The sequence below is a fragment of the Equus caballus genome, chromosome 17 (genome assembly GCF_041296265.1).
Source record: "Equus caballus isolate H_3958 breed thoroughbred chromosome 17, TB-T2T, whole genome shotgun sequence".
In the NCBI taxonomy this organism is placed as follows: Eukaryota; Metazoa; Chordata; class Mammalia; order Perissodactyla; family Equidae; genus Equus; species Equus caballus.
The window spans coordinates 82,562,445-82,588,699 of record NC_091700.1 but is presented as its reverse complement, the minus strand read 5'-3'; the positions used below and the strand labels follow the sequence as shown (position 1 = coordinate 82,588,699).

The following is a 26,255-nucleotide window of genomic DNA, read 5'->3' as shown; positions in this document are numbered from 1 at the left end:
CCCAGTCAACTTACTCTGGAGCATTAAGAGTAAAGCTTTGGGAGAATTAAATGACATAATGCTTGTGAAACCTTAGCTCACTGCTAGAAAATATCAAGGCTGAAAAATGTTCATTTTGGAAGCGGTCTAGAGATGGTGGTAAGGAGCCAAAGTGTGTGAGGTTTTTCTGCTGTCCTGGAGAGCCCAGGGCAGTGGTATTAGTTTGGGGATCAAAAGATAGGGATGAAACAGAAGAAATATCCTCAAGGAAGGGAAAATATCAGGTAAGGTGAGGAGGTAGAAGGATAGTTGGAGAAAAGATTAGGGCAAAGTGGAAGTCATTCAACAGGAGCACAGAGTTGCTCAGTGCACTTGCAAGTGGCTGACAGGCAAGGGGCTGAGCGGTACAGGAGACGTGAGCTGGAAGCAAATTCGAATAATGAGAATCACTCACTTTCTCAGAAATGTGGACATTTTCCATAGAGGATTCTTGCTAAAGATGAGCTTTCTTTATTCATAAACCATGAATAAGGTCTTAAAAAATATATTATGTAGAAGAAAATATGTTCTTTGAGTTGAAAACACTATTCTCTAAAAAGTTTTCCCAAATCATTGATTTCTCCAACACTATTTCCTATTACACAAGCCCCAGACCAAATAGAGGAATGGGACAAATTGAAACTAAGGTTCTTGCAGGTCTAGAAGCAACTGATATAATATAATGGAATATAACATATTAAATACATTTATATTATATACTAACTCTTTTATTAATTGCCATGTGATTCTCATTAGTCCTTAAAGAAACATCAATAATATACAAAAAGTTCAATTCCAGTTTGAACAATATGAAAAGAGAAAGTATGTCAAAGTAGAATTTAATTATTAGACTTAAGTGGCAGAAATCTTATTGACATGAATACTAAAAAAACTCAAAGTACTATGCATATTATGACTGTTCTCAATAAGGGCTAAAAAGATATATTCAGAAAACACATTCCAACATTCAAGGAGCATAATGAAAAGAGAGCATTAGCCATGCCAGCCAAATATTTTATTTAAATTTAATTACCATTCCCGTCTTCAATAACTTTTTTAGATGAATTCTAAGAATCTCTGTGAGATATTTAGATTTTAACTACAAAATAATCATTTGATATATCAGGAATGTAACCATTAACTATAACGAATATGATCACCCAGAAATATGTAAACTGTTTTTATGATATAAATGTATATTAAAATTAATTATTGTATATGTTTATCATAGTAAATGTAATTGCTAAATGACATTTTAAATGGATTCATCACTCTGTAGTAACTAAACCACTTATCTACATGTGGAATAGAGGTGTTTGTAAGTCAGAAAGCTTAATTCTCTTTCTTTCCTGTTGCAGTTTGCTCAAAATAAAATACATTAAAACATTCAAATCCAAACACAACAGAAGCCTACATTCTATAATAATCACCAGCACTGGAAAATCAAAGGACTAACTGCAACCAATTATATTGACCACCATTATATATTACAGAGGGAGAATTTCAGACTCTCTCAAGCTCAGGAGATTACTTGAGAGTACGAGCAGTTATAGGAAGCAAAGGAGAAGACACAGTCAAAGAAATTCTAGGAAGTTAGGGGAAGAAAAGGTGAAAGTTAAATTTCACTCCTGATTTTGAAAATAATTGATAACATACAATAAACAATGCCTTAAACAGACATACACAAAAGTGCCCCCACTCTTACATAGATACATATACACACACTCTCACGGAGACAACTGTTAGGATGGACATGCTAACACTGCTGAGATACATAGCCACATATCAATGAATCTTTGCATAGGTATTCACATTTCACCAAATTTCCTCACTTTCTAATACTTGTAAAGTCAAAATAAGATATTTGATAAACAAGACAGATTTGATAGAAGGTAAGTCATACTTGATTGAAAAAATGGGATTGTTGGGTATGTCATAGATAGGTAAAAAAGAACAGAGAACTTTCAAAACACCACAGAATGCCATCATATTTTTTAAATGTCAAAAAGGATCAAATTTATTTTTAACAAACTAAAGAGAAGGAATTAATGTATACTCTAACCTGTGTGGTAAAGTTAAAACGGAAGTAATCCATTCATGATCTGGTAAAAGAACGCAAGGATAAAGAAGCCATTATGCTCTCACAGACCCCTACACATAAAATACCTTTTTACTATATCTTCTCCATTCCAGCAGGGCAGTCCATCAGCAGCGGCCAATTCATTCACACAAAGCTGATCAGCCAGGCCCCCATAGAATGTCCTGTACAGTCGAAGGCTGTTGATAAATTCCCTGAATGGAAAAACAAAGAAAACAATTAAAATAAAAAGTCCATAACGTATGCTAACATAAATAGCATAATTTGTTATGCATAATCTTTAGACGGCAACTTCTTAATACTTTTCTAACCATCAACATAAAAACTACGTTTTTGGAAAAAAGCTAGTATTCAAGTTCATTCTTTCGAATAAAAATTTTTGCTGAGTATGAATCCTATATAACTCCAGGTTTAAAAAGTTGTGAACAGTATACATACACACACACAACTTCATTTAGCTTCCTTAAAAGCCCTCACTAGTTGCTGGCATCTAAACCACAGTGATACTAACCGCTTTCTTTTTCATACAAAAATGTCAGAGTCTTATAACAAGCTAATTGATTGCTTGCTGATTAAAAGTTTAGTAGACTTGGTTGATTTTCCTATCTGGCTCTTCTCTTTGGTGCCTAAGAACATAAAGTAACATGTCTTCGCTAAATATGAAAAACCCAGATATGCAACACATTTCAGAAGCATGAAAATAAAAGTTATTGGAAGAAATAATATTTAATACATTACCTAAAGTTTTTTCTTTTACCACTTCCCCTTCAATTATGGAAAGGAAAAATTCAACAGAAAAGTTTGTTTTTAATTTAGAAAACCAAGACTTTTGAGTTTTAAAGCTAAGTCTTTGAGGTCCCAAGAACTTGAGATTTAGCATTTCAAAAGACCAAGTCCTAAAGACTTTAGTGCTGCATTTTTTTACATAGATAACTGTTTTGGAAAAGAAATGAAAAGCCACTAGCCTGATACAGAAGAGATGTTCTCTGGACTAGGAGGCAGGGACAGGAGAAGGAAATACTGGAAGGAAAGCAAACTTCAGAAATTCATGGGATTAATAGTTAAAATGCACCAGTTATAAAATTGCATCTCCCATTGATACTTTAAAAATAATTTATTAAAAAATGAGATTAATGAGGAGGGGTGGCTCTGAACTATAGCTGGAATAACAAAATTTAAAAAATTAAGTCTGATTTTGATAGCACTTGATGCAGGCTCAGTGAGCCGAGGAGTCAAAAGAAAGATTTCTTGGACTCTCAAGGTCTGGCAGTAGTGCTCTTTTATTTAGAGAATAGTATGGAGTAGCATGGGGACAGGACCCATGGGCAGTAAAGAGCTGCTGCAAACATGGGTTGAGGGTAGGATTAAATTTAAGGCATAGGTATGTGAGTTATCTCTTTATAAGACAAAGGGAAGAATATGTAAAAAAGTTGTTAAAATGGTATCAGTGCCGTCTGGTTATTGGGTGGTCCTATAACTTTAGATAAGAATCAGATCGGATTAAGTCAGGATGTCCTATGCTTCCCCATCAAGAGTTTCTAGAGATAAGGTCATCACCCCTTCCTCCTGTTGCAGAGAGGGAGACACCCCCACAGATGGAGACTTCCTTCACAAATGCAAACGTCTCTCATCAAAGGGAGAGCAAATTCCATTCCTCAGAGCCTCCTTCCCATCTGCAGTTTTTAAAAGTAACCAGCCCAAAATAATCCTCATCAGCACTGATACTCAATTGTAGTAATTTGTGTGTGTGTGAAGAAGATTGGCCCTGAGCTAACATCTGCTGCCAATCCTCCCCCCAAACCCTCGCCTGAGGAAGACTGTTGCTGATCCAACATCTGTGCCAATCTTCCTCTACTCTGCATGTGGGACACTGTCACGGCATGGCTTGATGAGTGTTGTGTAGGTCTGAGCCCAGGATCCAAACCCATGAACCCCAGGCTGCTGAAGCAGAGTGTGCAAACTCAACCACTGTGTCACCTGGTCAGCCCCTCAACTGTATTAATTTTATAATTCTCTCTCTTATGTGTTTTCAAAGAACTGTTTGTAGAAATTGCTGGAGTTGTAAATAACCACTAATCTGTCAGAAGGATAAATGTAATTTTCAAATATGTAACATCTGAAACCATAGAGGAGATCAAAAGTTCCCACGGCAAGTGTTGGTGAGTATTTAATCAAATTTTTAGCAAAGCTTCACCAGACCAGTGATAACGAAATCACTGCAGGAAGCCTAAATCTGATTCACCTCTAACTTAGGCTCAATAAAAAATAAAGCATGCTTTACTTTCTTGCTAGCACAGTGACTACTTATTTATACTTTAAGTCAGTTTGCTCTACTAGGAAATAAGTCCCTCCCTGATGGCTATATCCCTACTAACTGGAATGCATGAACAAATACCAATTCTCATGTTACAGCTACTAAAACATAACTGATGAAGCTGACTGGTTCTTGCCTAGAGAGGTGGGGCTTAATAAACAGAAAGCTGAGTGACTCCTGTCCTGAATTCTACTCCCTGTAAATGACCACTTGTTTGGAATCAAAGAATCTTCTAGAATGAAGGGACCTGGCACAAATGGCTAGAATGTTGAGACCTCCAAATTGATGCTGTAAAACTGGATAGATTTTTTTGATGGGCCCCCGCCTCCTACTCTAACCTTGGAGAATGATGCCCTCATTTCATTTCTCCCTTCACAACTCATAGATCATAACACGGAAAACTTTACATCTTTCTTTTCCAATCCCCTTTCCCAGTGCTCCTGCCATTGCCTTTGCTCAACCTTATCACCTCTCTCTGGAAATATTGCTCTAGGATGACACACCTCTGCTTTCTTTTCTTAACAATCACCTTCCATCCTCCATGAGAGCCACCTTTTAAAATTCAAATCTGATAATATCCACAGGTTATGTCACTCACTTATTTAAAGCCATCAATGGCTCTCTATTCTCTACAGCATGAGATCTGAACTTCTTGGAAAGGCATATAAGGCACTCTCTCAGCCCAATTTCAGCAGCAACCCAAACCACACTTTGGGCTCCACAAAAGTGAGATATTTGCTATTTCCCAATATACTTCCATGCTTTTGCATGCATCCTCTCTGAAAGGATTGTATCCTATAAGATTTCCACTCATTCTATGAACCAGCAGCTATCGCTTCTTCATCACAAAGAACTAAACACCACTGAGTACCAAGCTCTGTGTTGGCACCAGGGATTCACAGCTAAACAAGACAATCCCCACCTTCTAAGAATACACATTCTGGTGAAAATCCACAATACTAATACAATGTTAACAGTACCATTTTGAGGACAGAGAAGGAATCAGGAAATATTTACAAAACAAGGTAACAATTCAGTGTTCCATGCAAAAAAAACCAAACAAGCAAGCAAGCAATAATAACAACAAAAAACCAGAATAAGCAAAGATAAAGAGGAAAGAGAATATTGTGTGTTCAAAGATTCATATGCAGTTTAGTTTTGGCTTGTGGGGAGCATGCTTATGGGAATGATGGTTAAAAGGTAGGAAGAGGCCTGATTATAATCACCCTTACTGATCATGATAAGATGTTTCAGTTTTCTTCAGAAGGCAGTGGGAGCCATTAGACGTTTTCCAGCAAGTGATGTCATCATCACATAGGTATTGTGGAAATAGACAGAAGGCAGTGAAGTCACTTAGGAGGCTACACCCAAGATTCAGGGAGAGAAAATATAAGGATGTGAAAAGAAAAAACCTGCCGGTGAGTATCACAAAAAGTGATAGATTTGAAAGACACTGGGAAGGTGGAATTGACAGGTAAAGCAAAAGTTTTAGGATAGCTTCTAATTGTCTTTTTTTTTCCTCTGAGGTGACTGAGGGGATGATTGCATTATTCACTGAGTTAAGAAATAAAGGAAGGGAAATACCATCTTCTCACCGTCCCACACTATACTTAGGATTGCCCTTACCCTGCTCAATATTGTCATCTTTCCAAGGCACATATCACTTTCTATTCTAGCATACAGTGTGCTTATTTATTATGCTTAATTGTTTCTGATCTATCTCTCACTCTAGAATAAAAGATTCAGGCAGGCAGGGATTATTTTGGTTTATTTTGTTCACCACTATAGATCTTAAAGCAGTGGTGAAGGCATATAGCAGATTCAATAAATAGTTATCAGATTAATTAAATGAATAAAACTAATTAATTAATAATTAATTCCATTCTCAACATGTTCAGTTTGAGATTTCTCTGAAACATGCAGAAAGGGAAATCAAGTAGAACACTACTTTCAAACTTAATATGTGTAACATCATCTGGGGATCTTGCCAAGATGCAGATTTGGATTCACTGGTTCTGGGGTAGGGCCCAAGATTCTACATTTCAAAGAAGCACTCAGATGATGCTGAAGCTACTGGTACAAGAGCCATAAATACCTTGGGAGTTTGCTTTGGATATGTAACCTTGGAATCAGTGGACTGGACACGTGATGTCAGATTCATCATCTACAGAAGTGGTGACTGGAGTCATGAATATGGATGAAATCTCTCAGGCAAATAATATGACCTAAGAAAATCCAAAGGGACTCAGAAGCAGAAAGAGCAAAGAAAGAAAAACTTCAAAGTTAAGTGCTACAAATACTAAAGAATCAGGGAATTTGAAGTTAGAGAGATTCTCTGCAGTATAAAACGCCATTATGAGAGGTTAACGAAAATACTGAAAATGTCCTTTATATGTAGTGACCATAATTATTATGGACTGAATTGTGTCACCTAAAATTCATATGTTGAAACCTATCCCTCGATATAACGTATTTGGAGATGGGTCCTCTAAAGAGGTAATTAGGCTCAAATGAGGTCATATTGGTAGGTTCCAATCCAATTTAACTGGTGTCCTAATAAGAAAAGGAAAAGATGCTACGGCTGCATATACACAGAGAAGAGACCGTGTCAGGTCCAGGGAGAAGGTGGCCATCTGCAACTCAAGGAGAGAAATGAAACCTGCCAACACCTTGATCTGGAACGTCTAGCCACCAAAACTGCAAGAAAACTGATTTCTGTTATTTAAGCCACCCGTCTGTGGTATTTTGCTGTGGCAGCCCCAGCCACCTAATACAACAAGTAAAGCATTTGAAACAGAGTAACAGACTTCAGATTTGCAGTATCTTGAGTATTAAAAAGAGGGTGAGAAACCAGAAGTGGAGAATCCCCAAAAGGAAAATTAAGGTAGTTTTGTTTGTGCGTATATTTGTTTGAACACAGGAGAGATTTGCAAATATTTGTGTCTGAAAGGGAAAGAGATAACAAGGGCATGTTGTCATTAGCTTGTTCCCAAGTATCCCAGTTCTCTACCTCCTGGGCACAAAGCCCCTTTGAGTTAGCTTTGGTATGTGCCTTGCTCTGGACTCTAGTAAATGTATGCAGAAGTGCTCTATGTTCCCTCCAGGCTTAAACTTTAAGAACCAAAGAGGTTTTGCCAGCTTCTGTTTCCCTCTCCCCTGATGACAGGCAGTGTTTCACATGGAGGCTGCTCTGTGGTTCTGAGGCTTAAAGCCAGGGCAACTTGAGCAGTGCCCCCCGCTGGCCTGAAATGGGCATAGATGGTAAACAAAAGTACAATTTTTTTGGTCCTAAACTAACAGTAGTTGGGGTTGTTTGCTACCATATCATAATTTAGTCTTTCTTAATTGATAGAAAGATAGGAAAAGCAAATTAACAACGGATGGATCACAAATTCTGGAAAGAAGAGAGAGGAAGGATTACTGAAAACAGAGTGGTTAGCTTTGGAGAAACTTCTCTGAGACTAAATAATGGAAGAAATTTCATGTAATGTTCAGACAATGTTTGGTTTGTGAAGATAGAAATTTGGGGGGAGATCCTACTTTGGAACTCTGTATTCTGTGTTTACAGTTTTTAGGTCACAGGAGTTAAGAGTAGTGTTGCCAAAAGTGGTTGCATTGAAGGTTCAGGGGATTTATGTTGGATATAGAAAAAAAATAATTGAACTCGTGGGAAATGAAGGCGTTAAAGCACTAGTAGCCATGGTGAGGTCAAAAAGATTTATCTACTGCCACGGAGCCAATTAATGTCGGTCCTACTACAAGAATCCATACTTCGGTTCCCAGCTTGGTGCTCAGCCTACTACATACCATGCCTCCTTTCCAGTTATACATGAAACGTCTTAATGAATAAAATATTGTATTCTACAGAAGGTTCAAAATTTAAGTTCCTGGGAGGGTGACTATATCTATACAATTATTTTTCTGTAGTTATGAGAATATTTTCAGCTCCTAATATTAGGAGCATAATAAATGCAAGGAGATGTTAGAGGTTCCAGTTAATTATCCTTGAGGGGCTGTGTTTCACATGTTGGTTGAACATCTTGGTCTTGAGACATCTCTAGAATACAGAAATCAAATATAATTATTAAGAATAAAAGTTTGAAAATATTTATAAAAAACAAGAAAACATTCTTTGTCAGAAGATTTAGTCAAGGCCTATATGTCAGAGCCATATAAAAATTTATAATTTCTCATTTGGGCTTGCAACAATCTAACAAATGATATCCTTGCCTCTCCACCTACTTCACTCTCACAACCTTCTCCCCATCCTTCAAAACCCCGCTTCAGCCTCAGTTCCTCTAACTCCTTGCCTGACCAACCTGTGCAGCTTTGTGGGTTCATCCTTGTTTCTCATACAGCACTCGTCAGCTCTGTTTTATAGCCCTGCTATAGGGCATCATAATCCCTCTGTAACTGGGTCTCTCTGATTAGAGGGTGTATTCTCTAAAGAGCCAGGGCTTCTTTATAATGCCAGGGTTTGGATCACAGTGTGGTACCCAACAAGCACTCAGCAAACTCTTGTTGAATTGGCCCCAGATATGGTGATAGTTTTTAACAGCTTCCAGAATTATAAGTTGCTATAAGAAATTCATTTTTTAAAATGATAATGATAATCGAAGTCTTCAAACAGCAAAGTTGCCTTGGGAAACTTTAAATTAGGGGATCCATTCTTAGACTGTGGAGAAATATCAGAGAGACCCTCCTGGTGTGTTGCATTAAAAACTGGAAGAAATCTAAAGGGCAGAACTGCAAGCTGTGCCAGACTCTACGAAACAGGCTCAAGATAGCTTCCATATATATGTGATGCTGAAATTAATATGAAGAGACACATTAATATTTAGTCATACTGCTATAAAGATAGATATCATAATTAATACACCACAGATATACTGTGTTATAAAAACAGAGTTAGAAAGAGTCTTAGATATCATCTGTTCCAGCAGCTCTCTGTCCTAACTGCACTTTATCACCACCAAGGAAACATTTAAATTGTATGCCTACATTTCTCCCTCTGAAAGTCAGATTTATTGGTCTGGAGTAGGACCCAAGCATCTGGGCTTTGCTGAAAGCCTCTTACAGGATCCTAATGTGCAGCCAGAGTTGAAACCAGTGATTTCGTCCAACCCTCTTCTTTTATAACTAAGGAAAGTGAAAACAGAGAAGTGAAGGGACTTCTGAAAAGTGACCAAGTTAGTTATTTAGTCAATGCAGACCTTGACATCTTTATTTAAGTAAGTAATTTTAAAATGCCATCGCTGAGTAATGTCAGGCTGATACTGCATATTTGATAAATCAAAGTTGAATGAATATATAAAGCATATTTCCATCTGTTTTTTAGATTTTTACATAAAGTATCACATTTTTAACAGAACACACTTACTGGTAGATTGTTAGACTAGAAAACACTTCCTCCTGCCAAAATCTGCATTTAGAATGCAATGTGTTTAGACAGGATTTATCAATATATTTCTTTGAATCCGAAAGGTCTGGGGGAAAGCAGGGAGTGGGGTAAATTCTGATCACTGGCTAATGAACAGCTTTGTACACTGTGCTAGCAGAGGAAAGAGGAAAAATGCTGTAGCACAATTGCTCATTCACAGCTCGCAGCCTTGTTTGTCCTGAGCTTACTGAAGGCGAGGGAGAAACATGGACCAGCATAGTTATAGCTTCATTGCTTCCCATGCCCTGGAGGCCAGCAGTGCCAGAAAGATCTCCTGATGTGTCACGTGGTAAAAAAAAAATATGAAAGGAAACGCAATTCACCCTGAAGTTATCGTTTCTGGTTTGGTTGGCATAGGAATGCCCAGTTACTACTGTAAAATTGAGTGACTTTCTGATTGGCTGTACCATCATAATTGACTTTAATCATTTTTAATGATAAAAGTAACATATCTTTTTGTGACTAGTAAAATAGTTAAAAGGCATATGAAGAGTAAGTTAATATCTGTCCCTCCATAGTGTTTCCCTCCCTCCCTCCTGAGGTAACCAACGCTAACAGCCTGGTGTGCTTTCTTCAGCTCCCTCTATGTGCACACTAACAAGTAACCCAAAACAGACAGACAGACAGATAGATAGAGATAAAGAAAGACATAGAGATGAATGGTTTTACAAAACTGGGACCAAGCTATACACATACGTGCAATTGGCTTTTCTCATTTGACAATATATCATGAACACTGTTCAGGTTAATAAATGTAAGTCTTACTTATTTTTATATAGCTGTATAATATTCCATAACCTGGATATAGCAATACTAGCATACTCTATCAAAATATTCAACAAAGCTAATTTACATTTTAATTTATAAGGCCAACACGTTCCTCATATGTATGGTTTGAAAGGTGGCAACCATGTGTTGCAAACTTTGCTGATCTTCTAAGGAGCTGTTTTCACTTAAGCATATGGCTCTAATCTACTTTAGATTTTGCATTTCATTTCATTAGATGTTGCTGGAAAGAGAGCTATGTTCAAAAGGCATACCTCTCAATCTTATGTCTTCATCTAGTGGGAATTTGTTTCAATTTTAAAACGTTTATAAACTGTCACATATTGCACTTCCTCTTTTCTTTTCCATTGAACACAATATAAAAGAGATTCTTTCTAATTTTGACCAAAGCTAATTATCTGGAAAAGTAATGGAGAAGAATATTATTTTCAAATGGAACTTTTCTCTGTGGAATGTTTCAGACCACACGTTTCTTTATTTAATGCCATGTATTGATTTTCTTTTTTTACCCCTAAAGTCAGTCCACACATAATACAGAACCCAAATTAAAAGCAGTGCCTCGCACACTGTTTGAAAATATCTGTAGAACAAAGGTCAAATGTGCAGTTTGCTAGTTAATGGCCTGAGGCAAAGCTAAGGTTAATGTGGCACTAATGAGCAGGCTCAACCCCGTAGAGATGTCTGACCACAGTTGTCAAACAGTAGACATTTAAAATGTCAGTCTCCTGCTCAGCCAAGGAAATATATAATTACATGTTTCTAGATAAGAATTATTTTCTCTTGCTATTCTGAATCTATATTTAATCATTTTACTTTATTCTCAACTAAGACATTCTATTTGATAAAAGATTTTTATATATCTTTAGAATAGAAAAAATATTTAGATGTCTATTCTGCACCAATAACAGTTCATGTTGTAAATGCTTGAAAATAATTAAATTTATACAGTTAGCTTGGCTATAGGAAGAATTAAAATCTGTTTCTTGGCCTCTTTCTATAGACTGCAATGCGTGGAGAGATGGGAGGAGAGGTGGATATAACACTAAGAGGCAATGTGATAAATGGCACCAAAGAAATTTATCACAAATGTAAATGTGTTCCAAGCACGCTGCACTCATTTGGGATTAAAGAGAAAAAAACTATTTTTTTAAAAAAAAGTAACTCATAAGGTCTGCTTTCTGAACCCCACCTGAACCCACTGCTCGTTATAGAACGTGCAGTGACCTAAGCGTTGGCACCATTCTCAAAGAGAAGGATTTGTTTTTTCCTAACTAAATGATTCCAGGTTCTTTCCTCCTCGTAGGAAGTCTTCTTGTTCATGTGACATGACTTCCCTTCCTTAGAAGATTTACTGTGCTTTCTCAACAAAGCTGAAGGGGTTAAGATGGGTGGCAGGTTGGGAAGCACCAGCAAAAGCAATGGGAAGGAGAAATGGAAAGAAGCACTGGAAACATGCTAATATCCTTAGATTCCCTTGGCAGAGGATTCTTTTCGACAGGCGTAGCACTTTTAACAGTCTCTGGTGGTGGTTTTATATTAGCCCTGAGCTGGATGTTCATAGCTATCTATACAATTAGAATAGATGCCCCTATTGCTCACTTTTTAATAAGCTTCCAAACTCAACACATTATCATTTATGTCCCAGCAAAAATCACCCTTTCTGAAAGCATCCTCCTCCAAAAAAGACTGATTTAAACCTGATGTCAACACTAGGTTTTCAAAACTAGCTCTCATCTCATTTTCCCACATTGTAAAAGTGTACCTTAAAAAGCACTGACTCTGTTCTCCATTAAAAAGAACTTTAAACAAAGACTTTAACTCATTTATAAAAATAAACACAGGACCAAGTGTCCAAAATTTAGACGTCATATAGTATTAAGGAAATTGAGCATCCATCCCAAAAGAGATGTGATACAATTTCTCCTAACTCATAACTTTTTGTTCATTTTAATAAAAGATATGCAATTATTTGTTCAGTTCTACTAGTTTCAGGAAGCATGCTATTGGTTTTCCAATAGAAAAGAATGTCTAGGACATGACTGGGTCAAGACCAACAAGAAGGTTTAGCCAAATCGAATATTTGCAAATCTAATGATTCTATTATAGGTCATTCACACAAAGAAACGTAATACCTAGATTTTTGAGATTCAGCATTTTAGGTCAAATCTTGAATGTTACCTTTGCAGTAAGATATTTTCTATGGTTGCTAAAATTTTAACTATAAACTCCATGACTTAGAAGACAAGAAAACATACTCTGAACAGTATTTTCCTCTCTCAGCGTTAGCAGAACATTAGGCTTCTCCTCCTCATTCCTTGTTTTCTTTTTTTCATTTTATGGTTTCAATCAGACATTCCTGGTTACCTCCACCCATGAACTTATCTGCCTGATGGACAATATATGCCTGGTACAAATTGTTCTCACTTGCATTTTCAGTTACTGTATACCTCTCAGTGCAAATACTCTGCTCCTAGACTCTAATATAAAGATGGGTTTTAAGGTCAAGAAGTCTATAAGTAGAAGGGTTCAGAGAAAATGAGGTAGTTTAGTTTTCAATGTTATTCCTCTTATTCTAGTAATTCTCATTTTGGGGAAAAAATTGCTTTTAAATGTTACATGTAGCCCAGGTATTATTGTATTCCCAATTTCTGATAGTGGCACAGAATATTGCTGACCAGGGTTGAACGATGTATAATCACCTTTACTGAATTATAACATCTAAAATATTGTCAATGTGATAGGAATTAAAATAATACATCCTTCCATTATGATTATTCATATATCTCTTTGTTTATATAAAGCTTAGCTTACATTGAAAATACAATGAAGATTATAAATCCTTTGGGTTTACTCAATTCGCAGGACCCCAAAGTTGCAGTGTTCCATGTTTAACAAGATTCCTTAGACTTATTGATCTTCAAAATCACCAAACAGAATGAATCATACTTTTCAGAAGGAAACTTGATCTGAATGTCTATAACTCTATGAATATGGGTCTGACAGAATAAGCAACCTGAAACCACCTTCAAACTTTCATCAGATGCACTTCCAGACAAAAGATTCCACACATGATTCTAGAGATCATGGTGTGCCCCAGAAATGGTTGATATAAATTTGTGTTTTGAGTAAAGAATGGAAAAAAAAAAAACCAGTGCTTCTATCAAATGATATAATCCACTCTAGAAACACATTTCTTCTATTTTGAGGACATTTGTGGAGGAGTTGGCAGCTTTATGATTTCCATTCAACTTGCAACTGGATAAACATATGAATATCTCTTGGTGTTGCCTGCTCCCTATTTTTCCCTATTATCTGTATGCATCATTTAGATACTTCAAATGCCATTGGCAGATTTAAAATGTTGGAAATGTTCTTTGCCATGCAAAACCAAGTGGAAGAAAGTGCTTGGACCTCTTGCTGTAGATGGAGCACTCACAATGCTTCTAAATACAATTAATTTTGCCACATGAGTAAAAGAAATGAGCCTCATTCACTATGCTGATTTAGGCCCCATAGATTCAGCTAAAAATTCTGAAAAAGTTTTTATGCATACCTATAAAAATCATCAATTTCAATATGATGAATTTAAATCTTCCTCACCTCTTGAAAAAATTGAGTGAAAAAAATGGGAACTGAATTTGAGGTTCTTTTCAACTCTGCAGATATTCATTGACTTTCCAAAAGAAAAAGGATAGAAGATTCACTTTTCGTGAGGGGAAAAAAAGAAAGAAAGAAAACATACTCCCAGGTGTATTAGGGAGAATTTCACTCACAGTTTGGTTTTCTTGGTGGGGGAATATTTTGAGCCGTATAAATGAGATAACCCTACAGTCAAGATTATAAACACTATTGAAAACCTTCTAACTCATCAAGTAAAGCTGTTACTGGGAAATAGAAGATTTTTGGAGAATCAGTTTGAAAAGCGTCCAATTTAAAGGTCACTCTTCCCATGGCTGAGAAATATATATATATTTATTCTTTCTGAAGTGAGAGAAAGTTGGGGAGATTTATTTGTACTCACATTAACTTAAATTTGACAGTCTCAATATTACAAATGCTGCAAATTAACCTGAGGATCAAAACATTATGGACCATCAGTGTAATCTGAAGAGTTTACAGTAAATTTCATGCTTCCTGATACAAACCTATCCTCCTCTAAGCAAGCAAGCTATGAGAGTTCTAATTACAGTAAGTGACAGCTACACAAGTCTGCTTTCTATAATTTTCAATAATTGTTACCATCAAAACAAAAAATGAGCAACTGTTGGATACCAAACATGTGCACATAGCCACATCTAAGACCCATCACAATTTCAACTTGCAGTTTATACCAAGTACTTGAAGCCATCTCTCCTTTCAGCACAAATACTGTTGAATATTAGCTGAATTTTCCATTATTTGGATTTAGTTTCAGATATTTCATGAAATGGTCATCAATTTTTCCATGAACATCTGAAAAGTAAGAGCAAACCCAGTTTAACCACTTTATTTTTAATATTAATTTTAGATGGAGCAAATTGCTTTTCAATGCAACAACATTTTTCATGTATTTGTTTACGAACTTTCTTTTTCAGGGAAGTTTTGTCAGATTCTCGGTGAGATACATGACCCCCAAAGGTCAAGCACCACTAGCCTAAACTTTTGCCATATGTTTGCTCTGCCTTCTGGCATTCCTTCTTCCTGTGTGCCTGGTTTTTGACCCCCTGGGGTCCTGCTCTTCATTATTCATGTAGATCTTGACGCTGGCCTGCCTTGTAGCTCATGTTTCCTCAATCCTGCTCTGGCCTGGCCTCTGGCCCCCATCCAAAGCCTTGCCTTGGCCTGCCCCACCCCCAGTGCCCTCACTACCACCACTCACTGAGCACTGTTTTAAATTAAACAGAAATGTTCTCATTGAAAGGAACATGACCTTTATTTTAGTAAATTAAACTTACAGGTAATAAATAATAATGGCACCTCAAAGAAGCACTAACTTCCTTTTAGGAAATAGATTGGAAATTGCTTTCTCCAGTACCATAAACGATATTAAATTTTCCTCAAAGAGTTGACTTTTTCCTGACCTATGGATATTTTCATTCACTGAGTATGTGTATACACAATTCATCATTAAGCTCAGGATATCAAGACTGATTTACCCATATAAACAAAAACATACACCCAAACACACACATCAAGAGATCAAGAATATTGTGCTAAATAAGATTTAACTATGTAGCTATAAATTAATGTATTTTAAGCTAACTGATCCTATTTAATATGAACCTATTCCAGCTATCTTGGAAATAATCCTAAATAATATTGTGTTCTTCATTCAGCATATGTTGAAAATTTTTACTATGTTCCATTAACTATTTTTAACCACTTCACTGTGTTCTTTTGTCATGTAGAGGGTAACAATTAACTTGCTTTCATAGACAGTCACATCCTGAATGAGAATCATGCCTTGACTCATTCCCCTACCTAAACTGTGCCATTTCAAGTGTGCTCCTGGGTTCCCCTTCTCAAAAAATAAAATTTCTAATGTTCCAAGTGGCCAAATTCTCACGCAAATCAAGATTTAATAATCATATTAGAATAAAATGGAACTGCCTGATGATACAATATTCCAATTAAGTTCTAAAGAGAAAATTGAAAGAAACAGAAAACTCAATTTAAATTATATTGTTTCAAACATTAAAAATCCATTATTTCTAAAAATTCTACTTCCTCACCTTCACATCAAAATCATCTCTGTCATTAAAAATATTTTACTAAGCAACTAAGACAGTCTTCATTACCCCAATACACACCTATGCATGCAGCCAATCCCCTTAATTGCCGTATTCTTAAATGAGAGTCTTGGCTAATTGGAATGCTTGCCGGAGAACAGATGGGGCACTGGTGTTGAGACTCTGTCTTAATTTATTGTCCTGGGGTTTTCCTAATTACCCACTTAATTGGCACAGCCACACTACTTTGAAATAATAATGTACAACTAATTATCACCGATTTAAGCTTGCTAATAGCTTATTCTTACCAGCTAACTTCAAGAAATCAAGCAGAGAGCAGGAACTGCCACAGGGAAATCACTCTGCCTGGGCTGGTTTAGACAGCTAGATGAGCGCAATGTCCTTTATAGCTGTGCCAATTTGGTTTCCACCCAGAAAAGGCTACATAGTGATGCTTCGCTAGACGTTTAAAGGAGCAGAAGATCTTCCTTGCCTTCCTTAACTTTTGGAGACCTTCGTAACTGGTACATATCAATAACTCAAAGTCTCCAATTAGCTTGTTATTAGCATGCTGCATAAATAGGAAAAATAGGGTCGGTTCAATAAGTACAGCTCCAGAATATGATCCAAAGAATTCAACTCTATAGTTGAACATTAATAGCTCCTCTTTTTGTAAGCTAAAAGAAGAGTGACATACTCCACCAGCAAGCTTGGAACAACTCTTAGATCCAGAGACAGATTTTAATACTCGAAATTTCCTTCTTCAAAGGTTACAAATCAAATAAGAAGAAGGCAATATGTTTAACAGAAGGGATCTCTATGAAATGAATACAGAAGGATAAAAGGGGGAGCAAAAAACAAAAAGGTTAGGGATTAGGGAATATATAGAGGAATACCTACATTTAGGATAGGATGCTACTGCCTTAGTTTACGCTTATTCTGCATTTATTTTAGGTTCCTTTTCAGACACGTGTAGGTCAGATTCCCTGGATCAGATCCTGAGACAGGAATTTGGATGCAGACGATTCATCGATTGATCGAGGGATGCTCTTAAGAGAAAAGTAGTGAGGGAAGCTCGATAGAGTGGGGAGGAAGAAGTCAAGTAGGAATGTTGTCTCAGCTTCAGCCAGATTCCTTAGGAAGTGCTGAAGCAGGAATTTCAGCAACATCTGAGCAAGGGGCAAGCCTTTTATGCCCCTGTGTCAGTCAGTCAATGCCTGTGAGCTGCTGCCAAGCGGGGGAGGCAGGTGAGAGTTAAACCCGCTCCCCCAGGTGGGTAAGATGGTGTGGTAGCCAGTCTCCAGGATGACTCCCAACAATTTTCCTTTCATGTCTTCGTGCAGTCCCCCTCCACACTGAATAGAACTGACCTGCATAACCTATAAGATATTGCAGCAATGACAATGTGGGATTTCTGAAGCCAGATCATAAAAGACACTGCAGCTTCCACCTTGCTCTCTCTTGGACTGCTTTCCCTGAGGGAAGCCAGCCACAATGTTGTGAGAAAACTCAAGCAGTCCAAGGGAGAGGTCTTTGTGACAAGAAACCAAGGCCTCCTGCCAACAGCCATGGGAGTGAGCTATCTTGGGAGATGAGACTCTAGTCCCCCTCAAGCCTTCAGAGGACTGCAGCCCTGGCAGACATCTTGACAGCAATCTCCCTAGAGACCCTGAGCCACAGATGAGCAGCTCCCAAATTCCTGACCCACAGAAAATTGCATAATAAATGCTTATTGTTGCATTAAGCCACTAAGTTTTGGAATGATTCGTTAGGTAGCAATAGATAATAAATACAGATGGCTTCTAGTTGTTGAGGGCAATTTGCCAGAGAATAGGGCAGCTGTGAGTTAGCAGCAGCCGGGACACAGCAGCCAGATAGCAGATAAAATGACCAGGTGAAGGGATGTGAGTAGGGCACCTGCAGCATCCACTACCTTAGTTCCCTCTCATATTAAATTTTTCCACTAAACCTTCCATACTACTTACACAGGGTCATGTCATGAACTTAATTAGGGCTTGGACATTTACCATTTTAAAAATAGTAGCCGGCAACAATTTAGAATTCTAGATCTACTGAAAATATTCTTCAAAAATGAAGATGTTTTCAGACAAACAAAAGGTGAAAGAATTCATCACTAGTAATAAGCAATGAAAGATATTCTAAGGCTAAAGCAAAAGGATTCTAGATGGACCCATTGAACTGAAAAAAAAAAAACCCCAAGAAACAAACAAAAAAGAGCACCTGAGAGAGCAGCCCTGATGGCCTAGTGGCTAAAATTTGGCACTCACTGCTTCGGCGGCCTGGATTTGCTTCCCTGTCATGGAACCACACCACCTTTCTGTCAGTTGCCATGCTGTGGCGGCAGCTCAGACAGAAGAGCCAGAATGATTTACAACTAGGGTATGCAACTATGTACTGGGGCTTTGGGGAGGAAAAAGAAAAAAAGAAGAGGAAGATTGGCAACAGATGTTAGCTCAGGGCAAATCTTTCCCTGCAAAAAAAAAAAAAAGAGCACCAGAGAGAATAATACATGTGAATCATTATAGGTAAACAGACTACTTAAAAACAACGATAATAATAATATCTTGGGAGTTGTTAAAATGTTGTTAGAAGTAAGATATTTGTTAGCAAAAACAGCACAAAAGCTAGGAAGAGAGCAGCAAAGTGAAACTGTTTTAAAGTTCTTCTATTGTTCAATGAAATGGAAAAGGTCTAATTTAAAGTAGTTAGTAAAAATTAAAAATGCATATTGTGATCTCTATAATAACCATTAAGAGAATAATAAAGAAATGCAAATCTAAAAAGCTGTGAGGATAAAAAAATTCCTAACTACCTGTAAACTCAAAAGAAGGCAAGAAACGTTGAATAAAATATATAAAAACATGAGGTAAAGAGAAAATGAAGAAGAAGATGGTAGCCTTAAACCAACTACTTCATGATACTGTATATCACTGTAAAAAATGGACTAAACATTCCAATTGAAAAATAAAAACTAACGGGCCAGCCCCATGGCCTAGTGGTTAAGTTTGGCACACTCCGTTTCAGGGGCCCAGGTATGGTTCTCAGGTGGCAACCTACACCACTTGTCAGTGACGATGCTGTGGCGGTGACTCACATACAAAATAGAAGAAGATTGGCACAGATGTTAGCTCAGGGCCAATCTTCCACAGCAAAAAAATAAAATAAAATAAATAAAAAGTAAACACTGCTTAATCATTTAATACGGTTGGCTAGCCAAAAGAACAAAAACAAAACGTAGATGGTCAAATTATTTATAAGTCAACAGTGGTTATATTAACATAACTGCAAAAGAATTGTCTGAAGAATGGAAAACTATATAAATTAAATTCTTACTCTGTCACAAAGACCTGAAAATATATTTTTTTAAAGTTAGGGTGCCATAAATCTAACATAATTTTAAACAACAAAATTTTTTAGAAGATATACCAATAAAGAAATTAAATCTGAAGTAAACCATGACAATGTAATTTTAAAAGACTATGACATTTATGTGTAACAATACAGTTTTAAATTTTTAGTAAATATAGAATAGTGTTTATCTTCATTTACATTGACAAAGACACTAATGCATTTTAAAATTTCTATTTTTTGAGACACTAGAGCAATTATATTAAGATATAGAAACTGTCGAATTCTTTTGTTCCATAGCTTTCTTTTAATACTTTTACTTTGGTTTAAATTTACGGAAAGTGGTTTCTGCTACTTTTCACGAGAATTGCCCAAAGTAAAGAAAGTATACCTAATAATAGAAAAACTATCATGGATATAATGCTCATTTACAAAAACAAATTCAGAATATTTTTTTTTTTAATTTCACTTTTATGAAATGTACAAAGCAGTGGTTTTGTTAATTATTTGATGGGTCCATGGGAAATTCAGTTTTTCCTTGTCTACTTATTTTTTTAATAATAAACTTTCATTTTGTTTTAATTCTGAGTTAAAATAGGAAATCCAAACAAGTCAGCAACTCTTCTTGGCAAATTATATTTTATCTCTATCTGGATATTCAATATATCTACTATACACTATAATGAAAAATTATCTATGCTTAGCATATGAAAAGGCAAAAAATAGTTTTTGAAAAATTGAGTATCATCAGTATCATGAAAAGTTTGACTCGGAGTTTTAACTAGTTTATTAATTAAGGAAACATAATTTTAAAAAACACTTTTCACCTAAACTTTAATAGTGTATATGTGTCTCTATTTATATGGATGCATACACAAATAAACACATATTTTCTCAGAGACAGAGAGTTGAGTTAAGCACATTCCTTAATTCCTGGCATACTATCATAATTTATCCTTGAGCATCTACACATTTATTTATTTTATCTCATTTTTTTCTTCATCCCTCATCCCTTTCCTGTCCTTCTACAAATATCCATTCTAATATATTTAATACAAGTACTTTGCCACGTCCTTTCCTTGAAAAATATATACTGATTTTAATTATATATGTGTTTTTAATTTATATAAGTGGCATTACACTACTATTCTCATTCTATTTAATTTTTTTCTCTCTAATCACAATGATATTTTTTGCTGTACGAAAATATATTATTTCCTTCTGACTGCTTCATAATGTTCCAAAGCCTCACACTTTACTTTTCCCTTTTTTGTGTTATGGACACACAATTTGCCTCTACTCTCAGCTACCACAAATATTCAAGAATGCTTCTTGTGGATATGAGCAAGAGTTTCTCTGGGATACGTCCTAAGAAGGCAGACGTAGTGCACAGAGCGTATGAGTTTTACCAGGTACAGCAAACTTCTTTCGAGAATGGCTGTCCCAGTGCATCGTATGATCAACCACATCAAAACCCAGTCCTTTGAACAGATCAACTATCAGAAATTCCATTCAAAAAAGATATGTAGAGAAAGATCCCTGCATAAGCACAACAATTATGTATAAATCTGCCTTCCCTAAAGGGACCTGTGGCCCTTTTGCTTCCCAAGAATTATGTAAACAGTAGCTCTGAGTTGACTTTAATCCTGAAGACCCAGAATACCACTATACTCTGTCAGTCTAAATGAGGCCTATAGAGGTCAAGTGAAAATTAAATTTTTGGTTTAGTCTGTCTCACATTGGGTTCAGGGAGTCCACAGATGCACCCTGTTTATTTCACACTTCTGAATATGTAGTTGGAATAGACATACTTTCCCCTTGAACAGACCCCACATTTGTTTCTCAACTCATGGAAGAAGAGCCGGATTGAAGTTCCTAAAACTACCTCTCCCTACAAAAAAATAGTAAAACAAAAGAATATCATATCTATTTTGGTTCTGGTACTAATTCCTATGTGTGGAGGTAGGGGAGAGGGGTCCCCACAACACCACCAAGCAATTCTCTGACACCAGCAGAAGTTCTGAAAATTCGACCCAATTCTGACGCTATCTACTTGGACACAGCATGAGATTCCACAGGTTAAGGGTTCAGTCCTACAAGACTGCCCACCCACCTACTTCAGATGTCAGTCACAAGCCCAGGTTGTTACCTGTGCTTCTGACCCACTGATTATAGATTGGAGGTCCTAGGACCCCCTCCTTAGACTTCAGATGCTGGTTCTAAGTCCAGGTTGTTACTTGTACTTCTGACCAACTGGCTATAAATTAGAGGTTCCCACAACCCCTTCCTTCCTTGGGTTTGATTAATTTGCTAGAGTGGCTCATAGAACTCAGAGAGACATTTTACTTACTAGATCACCAGTTTATTATAAAAAGATATAACTCAGAAAAATTCACATAGAAGAGATACATAGGGCAAGGCATGGGGAAAGGGCACAAGCTTCCATGCCCTCTCGAGGTGCACCACCTTCCCAGCATCTCCACATGTTCACCAACCCGGAAGCTCTCCTAACTCCATCCTTTTGGGGTTTTATGGAGGATTCACTGCCTAGTCATGATTGATTAACTCATTGGCCATTGGCAATTGATTCAACCTCCAGGCCTTCTCCCCTCCCATAGTTGGTGGGTGAGACTGAAAGTTCCAACTGTCTAATCATGTGGGTAGCTCTCATGGCAACCAGCCCCATCCTCAGGTGGGGTCCAAAAGTCATCTTATTAACATAACAGAAGACATCCTTTTGTTCTCATCCCTTAGGAAATTCCGAGGGTTTTAGGAGCTCTGTGCCAAGAACCAGGTTGAGAACCAAATATATATTCCTTATTATAAATCACAGTATCACAATATTCCTCGAGAACTGTTGATATTAGGGTCATCATCAAAGACATGAAAAATGCAGTGGTGGTGATCCTAACAAATCGTCATTCACTTCACTTGTTCACTGAGCTGGACTTGGAGAATGGTTGGATTATCATACACAACCTGAGTCAGAGGGTGACTTCAATTCATACTCCTTTGTATGTGATGTCTGCTAGAGTAAATCAAAACATATTCTGCCACCTGCTATGCAGCTAATGCTTTGGAAAATGCTTTTACCTCTTTACCAATTAGTAAGAGCAATTAGATATATTTCACTTTCAGCTGGCAAGAACCCCTTCACTGTTACACCTCAGGGCAACTCTCCCACTCCATAACAGATAGGAGCCTTGATCATCTGGACATCTACAGGACACCATCCTGATAATAAAATATTGATCACATCATGACATGTGCTTATTGACATTTTGAATGCTTGACCATTCAGCAGGGTTTCTAAATCTAGCAGTCTGAATCTTACTAGGATAGTCTTCTAATGAAAACGGAAAATTTCTGCACTTAAGATGACCTAGCACTCAGGCAGAGGTACAAGGCCTTATGGGGCCCTTTGCATATTAGAAAAAACATATTCCACACTTGGACATATTGCTGTAACCCATTTACGAAGCAGCCTCAAGAAACTTTTGTATGAGAAAGAAAAACCTCTGTAGCTTGGTATTTTACAAGCTGCTCTGATGTTCAGTCCAGACAGCCCAGCTCATGAATTCAATGGTGCCTGAAGAACCAGTGGCAAATAAAGATGCTCTACAGAGATTCTGGAAAGGTTCATTAGAAGAATAATAGTACAGTCATGTGTCACCTAACGACAGAAATATGTTCTGAGCAATGTATCGTTAGGTGATTTCATCACTCTGCAAACATCAGATTGTAGTTACACAAACCTAGATGATACAACCTACTACACACCTAAGCTATATGGTACTAATTTTATGAAACCACAGTCATAAATGCGGTTCCTAGTTGACCCAAATATCATTATGTGGTGCATGACTGTATAGACATCAAGGGTTTTGGAGTAAACTCATTCCTGCTTTTTCTAAAAACTGATTGTGTTTGTTTGTTTGGTTGTGTGGGTGAGTGGGTTGGTTTGCAACTGGGCTCTGACAGAAACTATACACTTGACCATGATCTAGCAAGTGTAACCTGCAATTTTAGATGCGCATGATGAACTAAGTGCTGTCTGATCTGCCAGGCTATAAGATCAGGCTTGTACAGAAGCAACAGATCACCAAGCGGAAGTGATCTATTGCAAATCAGACTCAAACAGGTGGAAAAAGCACAAATAAGATGCACAGAATGTAGCCCAGACTCACTTAGCACCTACTCCTACTACATTTCCCCACCGACTTCAGTTGAAATTTATGACCTCAGGGGGAATGATCAGTGATGAAGAATAAATAAAATTCACGTCTGCTTTATGGATAGGTCTGCACAATATATAGGCATCAAGCAGAAATATACCACCACAACAATTAAGCCTTATTCAGGCGTGGCAATACGAAATGTGTAAAAATGAAATGCTTAGGTGGGCTCAAGGGCAGTACCTTTGGCTATTCAGTATGTGTGGCTTGAGTTTGGCCTGGGACAGATCTACCCTGATTCTTGGACAATGGCTAATGGCAGCTGTCTGGTAAGAGACATGGAAATAATGAGTTTGCAAGACTGGAGACAAAGAGGTCTACTCAATGGCCAGAATAGATACTTATAAAACATTCCACTTATATGAGCCTCTCATTATTCCTGAGCCATTTTGTAACATTTCTCTTACATTGGCTTAGTTTTGCTAATGAATAAACTGTGTTAAGTGTTGGGTTTTGTTTCATTTTTCCAACAATTGGTTGTTCTGGTAGTGAAATAGATATGACCTTTAAGAACTTAAGATCTTCCTCTGCTGGGTTCTATTGTCAGAACCACTACCTTGGTTAAATTTATTCCAAGATATTTTATTCTTTTTATTGCAATTGTAAATGGGTTTACATTCTTGACTTCTCTTTCTGCTAGTTTGTTAGAAGTGTACAGAAATGCAAGTGATTTTTGAATGTTGATTTTGTATCCTGCAACTTTGCTATGGTTGTTGATTATTTCTAATATTTTCTGTTGGATTTTTAGGGTTTTCTATATATACAATCATGTCATCTGCAAACAGTGAGAGTTTTACTTCTTACGTTCCAATTTGGAACCCTTTTATTTCTTTTACTCACCTAAATGTTCTGGCCAAGACTTCCAGTACTATGTTGAATAGGACTGGTGAGAGTGGGCACCCTTGTCTTGTTCCTGTTCTCAGAGGGATGGCTTTCAGTTTTTCACTAAGTATGATGTTGGCTGTGGGTTTGTCATACATGGCCTTTATTATGTTGAGGTACTTTCCCTCTATACTCATTTTCTTGAGAGTTTTTATCATAAATGAATGTTGGATCTTATCAAAAGCTTTCTCTGAACCTACTGAGATGATCGTGTGGTTATTATTCCTCATTTTGTTAATGTCGTGTATCACATTGATTAATTTACAGATGTTGAACCATCTCTGAATTCCTGGAATAAATCCCACTGGATCATGGCAGAGGTGAAAGACCTATACACTGAAAACTACAAGAAATTATTGAAAGAAATGAAAGAAGACATAAAGAAGTAGAAAGATATTCCATGCTCATGGATTGGAAGAATAAACACAGTTAAAATGTCGATTTTACCTAAAGAAATCTACAGATTTAATGCAATGCCAATCAGAATCCCAATGACATTCTCCATGGAAATAGAACGAAGAATCCTAAAATTTATATGAAACAGCAAAAGACCCCAAATGGCCATAACACTCCTGAGAAAAAAGAACAAAGCTGGAAGTATCACAATCACTGACTTCAAAATATACTACAAAACTATTGTAATCAAAACAACATGGTACTGGCAGAATAAGAGGCACACAGATCAATGGAACAGAATTGAGGGTCCAGAAACAAAACCACACATCTATGGACAGCCAATCTTCAACAAAGGAGGCAAGGACATACAATGGAGAAAGGAAAGTCTCTTCAACAAATGACGTTGGGAAAACTGGACAGTCATGTGGAAAAGAATAAAAGTAGACCATCATCTTACACCACACACAAAAATTAACTTGAAATGGATTAGTGGGGCTGGCCAGATGGCATAGTGGTTAAGTTTGTGCACTCTGCTTTGGTGGCCAGAGTTCACAGGTTTGGATACCGGGCGCAGACCTAGCACCACTCATCAAGCCGTGCTGCAATGGCATCCTACATAAAATAGAGGAAGACTGTCACAGATATTAGCTCAGTGAGTCAATCTTCCTCACATACACACAAAAATGGATTAAAGACTTAAATGTAAGACTTGAAACCATAAAATTTCTAGAAGAAATATAGGCAGTACACTCTTTGACATCGGTCTTAGCAGTATGTTTTTGAATACTGTTTCCACTCAGAGAAGGGAAACAAAAGAAAAAACTAACAAATGGGACCATATCAGACTAAAAAGCTTCCGCAAGGCAAAGGAAATCATCAACAAAATGAAAAGACAACCCACCAACTGGAAGAAAACATTTGCAAGTCATTTATCTGAGAAGGGGTTAATTTCCAGAATATATAAAGAACTCATATAAGTCAACAACAATAAAAGAACAATCCAATCAAA

At 37.0% G+C, this 26,255-nt stretch overlaps 1 protein-coding gene across 6 annotated transcripts in view; it reads right to left on the bottom strand.

Annotated features, from left to right (window-relative positions):
* GPC5 (glypican 5) overlaps positions 1-26,255 on the bottom strand; it is a 1,274,841-nt gene that overhangs the window by 982,342 nt on the left and 266,244 nt on the right. For all 6 annotated transcript variants that reach the window (XR_011428046.1, XM_005601372.4, XM_070240389.1 and 3 more), the window contains exon 5: positions 2,185-2,310. Coding sequence is in view for 5 of the 6 variants with exons in the window: in XM_005601372.4 (XP_005601429.2) it covers positions 2,185-2,310 (126 nt within the window). In the remaining variant the exon portion in view is untranslated. The remainder of the gene's footprint in view (positions 1-2,184; positions 2,311-26,255) is intronic.